A 6,529-nucleotide genomic window follows, 5' to 3' on the forward strand; every position below is an offset into this window, starting at 1 on the left:
GATGTCGATGGCTTCGATTTCCCCCTCCTGGAGGGAAGTATGCCCGACGGAATCGCTCCGCCGGAGAGCAAAAGCGCTCCTGCCCAGGTTCTGCCTCGACGCTTCGTCCCGAAAGTCCTCCTCTTATTCTTTTTTTAGGGCAAAACCCTTCATATAGCAGAAGATGGGCGTCGGAGGGCTGCGCCCTAATGCCTTGTGGGCAGCAGGTGGCCCCCTTATGGTATTTCTTTGCTCCAGTATTTTTTTGTATTAAATAAAATATCTCTGTGAAGTTCCAGGTCATTTGAGCTGTGTAGAATAGCTATCTCTGTTGTAGCTCTTTTAGGTCCAGAACTCCAGCTGCCGGCAATCTCCCTTTCCATGTAAACCTTGCAAATTAAGAGAGAAAAGGCATTAGAATTGTATCATAAAGTGAAATAATGACCAAAAACATTATAAATAACAGTACAAAATCATGATGCAAAATGGACATATCAATCCTCGATGATGGCGACAAGGACGACGATGACGACAACGACGTATATTTTGTGTAGTTAGGGCTTAAAAACAATCTTATGGTCCGTATATTTTGGTGAGGTCGTATATACTAAACCCTCACGGTGATCCTCACGGTCATCACGAACTTGCGGTGGTAGGATTACACCCTCTTTTGGATGTGGTGGTAGGATGACATCAAAGTAGTGGTATGTTGAACTTGCTATGCGGTATGATCATGCATGCTTACTAATGCTCTTCTGCACCATTGCTTCTGTGCTTCATTGCTTGCTCCTAGAGTGCTTCATTGCTTGTTGTTTGTGTGTTCCAATGCTTGTTGCTTCAACATATTTGCTCACTTGCACTGCTAGGGCAAGCGGTATGCGGTGTTCGAAGGGAGGGTTCCAGGGGTTTACAATTCATGGGAAGCTTGCAACCAACAAGTTTCAGCGTACGTCGACAACAGCCACATAGGGTTTAAGACTAGACAGCCGGCAAAAGATGCTTACTCCAAGTATGTGTGAGAGCAGGCATGCCGCAAGGTTGAGGTTGGCAAGGTGGATTATCCGTTTGGGCTGAAGAACTTCATCATCTTCATCCAGTTCATCGCCATAGCAGTGTTGTGGCGTTGGTGTGCTCGGTGTGATCATGTGTAAGGTGTAGCAGTATTGTGTAAGGTCACCAAGTAGGGTACAAGGTGAGCACAACTCTATGCTCGCATTGCAAACACATAGGGGGGGAAAGCTCTTTTTATTGTGGAAAAAATCATCACATGTTGAAAGAGCTTTCGGTAATCTGATCAATGGAGGACATACAATGATACACAAAACAGAATTCATTAGGCTTGTGTTTGTAGCAACCAACACGTGTACATTATTCACAGATTGTACAACTTTCTATTGGGAACTACATGCCTCCTGCAGGAAAACAAAACGAAAAAGGAAGAATCTCACAGCTGACATTATCATACGACGAGGCTTGCTAATTAACACAAGTACAACAGCCGATCATCCATGCCTGCCCCAAAGTATAAGCGGGCGGCTAAGAAGTGGCTCGGGGACACAACTTCTGAGCACTAGCCACTCCTCAGGGAAGAAAGGAAGCCTTGCGCCAAGGAGAAACAGAACTCTCGCTGTTTCTTGTATTCGCCGTACCGTAGGAAGAAGTATCCAAGGTAATCGAAATCGATTGGGGATACCCTTGCCTGCAATTAGATTACAGCACATATTTTGTTATGACAGTTGCATGGCGCTCAAATCCTACTAAAAGTAGCTTAATGGTGTTTACCTGAATGAGTGCCCACAATGCCCAGTAGAGGTGTGATGCTAACCTGAAAGTGTTTGTTTCAGTATAAAGGGCATCCAGATCCTGCTCTTGGACCTTCGGTAAAAGAAAAGTTAGATTGTTATGGTCAAAGTACATTATGCGAAATTATCTGTGTTCTGCTATTCGGGGAAAACACTTGTTTTCTCAGTAACATTCTGAATGTCTTCTACTACCTTGTACTGTATGAATGCCAAGTATCCTACATTTCTTTTCTCATAAAAAGATGCAAATCATCTATTCTTTAACTTAAAAGATATATAAATGTCAAGTATATGTAGCACATGACATGGTGTTTGTGATTTAATTCCAAAATAAGAAACAAAGATACTCTTGGAATGAGCATCATCTAAGTTACAGTAGTGGGCGCTTATTAATATCTTTCTTCCCTCGGAGACGAGGCCTGCACAACCTATGAATAGCTTTCAGTTGGTTTTGTCCAGAGAAGATAATGTATTGAATTCACATACCTCACTTGGTCTATCAGATAGATAATTCCTGAAGAAATGGTATTGTACATCTTTATCTGGGTACCTAAAAGAAGCAACAAAATAAATATTACTAGGCAAGAGCATGAAGATAAAAGCTCCACCGGACTATTCAACCAGCAAGAAGAGAACATACAAGTTGTAGTCACACTCAAAGCCTGCGTACTCATTGAAATGATTCGCGATGTCAAAGCCACGGTAGCTATATGACCCATACTCAAAATCAATGAAATATAGTTTCTCTGTCAAAACAGAAGACAATAATGACAACAAACAGAGACACCATCTTAGCTTTTGCAAAATGGGCAAAAGGAAAGCTTAAGCATAATGTTACTGAACAATCAAGAGAAGGTGACAAGTGAATGTGATATTTACCTTCCAAATCATTCAGCATCAGATTACCCGATAGCAAGTCATTGTGTGCAAACACAACAGGAGCATGCAAAAGATCGGAGAGATCCTATAAGAGGACAGTGAGACATTATATTAACGGATACCAATCTAGCAAACAGCCATCTAGCCATTTGATTGAATGATTGTGCTATAGGATTGATCTACTAGCATGAATATGTAATAGGCCTTTGTGACAAAGCCAAATTAGAAGGAAAAAAAAGATACTCCTTTAGGAATATGAAACTGAAGTGCGCTCAAATTGCTGCAACGGTCAATACTACATGACACTAAGTCTTATCACAGCGTACCTTAAGTTCTTTAACTTCATCTTGTATTTCTCTAAAAGAGATCGTCTCATACCTCTTCTGCTTCTCATTATCTTCAAACTTCAATACAGAAGCTGTGATAAATAGTTCACAGCACACCTCAATATTATGTAGTGTCATTCAATGAATGTGAATGAAATAAAAGTAACCAATTCCAAAATGAAATATCCGAAACAACTTTGGAGTTTGGAATGTAACCTTTTTTCAAAAACTTGAATATGTCATTCCACAACTGTGGTTCTTTTGATCCCGGTATATCTACTTGATGAAATTTCTGTAGCTGCTTAGCAATTTCAGCAGCAATTCTAGGCTCCTTCATGTCTGAAAAACAGAACAAGGGAAATGAACATACTATTTGCAGAAGCATTTATTGCAGGCTCTCCAGTCTTCACACACCTATGGGTGCAAAATAACAACCATTGAGTATATACCTAAAACCACAAATCCCTTCAAATTGCCGTGTGAAAAAATAGAAAAATAGAAAATATAAATCATTGCATTATGTAGACAATGAAACCACCCATTTGTATTGTGCAGAATATAAAAATACCTACCTGAAGGTGATAGTGTCCTAGCATGGATGAATGACGAAACCACTCCATTCTCAAATACTCCAAGTAACCGAGCCCCGAACCCTGCAGCTGAGAGATATGGTATGGCCTAACCATGATTGTAATAGGTGTGTGCATTAGGAAACAGTTCAGCCCCAAAAATGACAGCAGAATACTCGGCTTACTTGACAACTTAGTTTTATGTAACAGTGAGGTACTTTGAGTGTTATATGGCATAGGTACTATTTCTATGATAGGAAATGACCATTGCATTCCTGAAATTTTAAACTGAACCACAACTAAGAAAGCACCAAGAAATAAACCAATACTATAATGGGCGACAGGAACACTACAGAATGCAGGTAAATATTACATGCCAGTAGCACAAACAATTTCCATACACTACGATTGAAGCGCTCACCTGCAATTCCCTCTCCCGATCGATCACCAAGTCTGTATTTGGGCCATACAGCCGAACAGTCACAGACGACTCACTGTCAGAGCCTTCCTTGACAGATACCTTCAGCACTGCAGTCATTAACATCACGAACAATATAAGATAACCATTTAGGTATTATTGCTGTATCTATGATTTACAAGTAAATTAGTACAGTTACATAGAGAAAATTATTTCCTGACGCTTCTAAAATAAAGGGTCCATAACTCCTGATGCAATGACAGTACGAGTGATTTATAAGCAGAAATGAGTGCAAAGCACTGATGCTAAAGAGTATATGGTCTCATAAAGGCTGCCAAGATGCAATCAAGTTGTAGTGCCACATCTGGACAATTCAAGCAACTGCCTTGCCTAAGAATTACTATAATTACATTAAAGCGCAGTCATTAAGTTATGTCATGGTCTGTGTGGACAATTCAAGCAACTGTCTTGCCTAAGAATTACTATAATTACATAGCCTCTGTTTTTTCCTCTTCCAAGCATGCTCAGGTAGTTAGGTGAGGGAGATGAATCAGGAGCCAGGACAGTGCCACAGCCACTGGCAAGGAGCAAAACTCACACATGTTGGTGATGCCGCCTGACACCGTCGAGATTGAGAAGCACGAGCTGTCCAGGGACGACCACTCCTTCACCAGCTCCTTGCAGAGATCTCTGGAGAAGCAAGCGACCGTATTAGAAAACAAGAATGGGAAGCGGGGAATTAATCAGTGGCGGTGGCGCCTGTCGCTCTCTGCGAGGCATTTCCCCAAACACCATCGGTTCATACGAGCGGGCACCCGGACAGACCACGGCCCATCTCGCGGAGACCGGTCGTGGCTGCTCGAACACCATACGCAAACCAACACACGCCCGGCGCGTGCGTGCAGCAGAGCCACATGCCCAACACACACCCGCGCGCGCAGAAGCAAATGGGAAGAGGGGTCAGGGGACTTGCATGATGCGGGGAGTCATCTCGGGGAGCGGCAGCGAGATGTCGACCGCGGCGGTCGACGTGGGCACCTCCGCCAGCGCTGCCGCCGGAGCCGCCACCGCCCTCGTCTTCTCCTCGCCGCCACCTCTGGCTCCGCCGGCGACCCCGTTCCAGCTCCGGCCATCCGATCCCATCTCCTCGCGCGCGCGCCCCCTCACTTCCGCACCTCCTTCCGTGCGATCTTTTCGCTCGCGCGAGGAAGCTCGTTGTCGCGGAGCTATTCTGGTGGGAGCCTCAAGGCGATTCGGTTCGATGCGATGCGATGCGATCGGAGACGAGGGAAGTTGGGTGGAGGAATGCGGGGTCTCGAACAGAGGACACCATTTATAGAGCCCAGTCGCCACCAGCCGCGTGGCGTGGGAGGCCGGAGGGGTCACCCACGTCAGCAGATGCCCTGGCCCCACCGACCTACCAACCGGGTAGGGTGCGCGTGGCAGCAATCGCGTGGGCCCTGGATGGGAGAGCGACGTTTTTTTTTTTGAAGTTAGCGACGGGTTTTTGTGTGATGTGCTGGACGGGGAGGATTCTGTGGCTGACGGGCCCACGAAACAGTCACATGATGTGGGCCCGTACTCCCTTGTCAATTGCTCACTGTCGCTGGGGCTGTTGTCTCGATTTGGGGCTATGCCGACTCTACTTTTCTGATAGCAACACTAGTAGACCCCGCATCCCATCGGCCCGTAAAACACGTTTGCAATTCACGTAAAATCACTTTTGCGGGTCGGCGCGGGCTGACACAGATGTATACCTCCAAACGGATCCGTAAAAAAATATATTTGCGAAATATGCTCTTTTACGGGTCGGCTTCTGCGGGTTCGGCTCGGGCACCACCGAGACGATCCGTAAATATATAAACCGCAAATCTCGCATTTGACATAGGATTTGACAAACAAATTCAAATTCAAACGACATAAACAGTTTGTGCGCAAATAAAAGCGAAGTTCATTACGCAAAAGAGGGCATGCGAAGGTTTGCGCCCATGTCCGGCATCATCTTGGGGGTCGATCTTCACTCCGCACCATGGAGTCCATATTGAAGTTCATCGGCGCCACCGAATCCACCTCCATCGCTTGTTCCAACTCCCGCACCGAAATCATCCACATTGCCACCATATGGAGCAGAGAAAACATCACCGGAACTGGAACACGGACCGACCGAGGCGACCATTCTCCTCTTCAAGATCTCTCTCCTTGCCATATCATGTCATGTTTTGGTGGTCGTCCATGTCATTGTGGTTCATTGACATGATCTTGTTCTTCGGCGAGCAACAATGACATCGATTTGTTTTCTCTCCTCAATGGCAGCTTTGCGGAGCCCCTCTTCCTTGAGCATTTGCCATTTTCTTGCTTCTCTTTTGCCTTCTTCTCGGCCAACTCTTTCTTGATCTCCAACGACTTCAACAACATCAACTCGTTTGATTGCACCATGGCATCAATCTTCTCCCTCAAGCTCGATGCTTCTTGCTCTCTCTTGATCTTCTCTCTTTGCTTGCGATTCCTCAAACCCTTCCGCTTTGATCTCCTCCAATTCGTCCGCACAACCATGAT

The 6,529-nt window shown here is 45.0% G+C and overlaps 1 protein-coding gene across 1 annotated transcript; it reads right to left on the reverse strand.

Moving 5' to 3' along the window:
• Window positions 1-1,291: 1,291 nt before the first annotated feature.
• On the reverse strand, window positions 1,292-5,274 carry LOC119309484 (probable ethanolamine kinase). Its single transcript, XM_037585474.1, has 11 exons — window positions 4,947-5,274; window positions 4,572-4,663; window positions 3,977-4,083; window positions 3,559-3,664; window positions 3,203-3,325; window positions 2,987-3,078; window positions 2,661-2,745; window positions 2,422-2,527; window positions 2,268-2,331; window positions 1,762-1,854; window positions 1,292-1,678 (listed from the first exon to the last, which is right to left on the reverse strand). The coding sequence occupies exons 1-11, from the start codon at window positions 5,114-5,116 to the stop codon at window positions 1,550-1,552; spliced, it is 1,167 nt and encodes a 388-aa protein (XP_037441371.1). The 5' UTR covers window positions 5,117-5,274; the 3' UTR covers window positions 1,292-1,549.
• Window positions 5,275-6,529: the final 1,255 nt, after the last annotated feature.

Source organism: Triticum dicoccoides, chromosome 5B (assembly GCF_002162155.2).
Source record: "Triticum dicoccoides isolate Atlit2015 ecotype Zavitan chromosome 5B, WEW_v2.0, whole genome shotgun sequence".
Lineage (NCBI taxonomy): Eukaryota > Viridiplantae > Streptophyta > Magnoliopsida > Poales > Poaceae > Triticum > Triticum dicoccoides.

What these genes read in the sequence shown, in the direction of transcription:
- LOC119309484 (XM_037585474.1), bottom strand. Translation starts at nt 5,116, where the DNA reads ATGGGATCGGATGGCCGGAGCTGGAACGGGGTCGCCGGCGGAGCCAGA. An exon ending in ATCGGGAGAGGGAATTGCAG is followed by an intron (nt 3,665 to 3,976) that starts GTGAGCGCTTCA and finishes AATCATGGTTAG; the next exon opens with GCCATACCATATCTCTCAGC. An exon ending in TTTGAGTGTGACTACAACTT is followed by an intron (nt 2,332 to 2,421) that starts GTATGTTCTCTT and finishes TGCTTCTTTTAG; the next exon opens with GTACCCAGATAAAGATGTAC.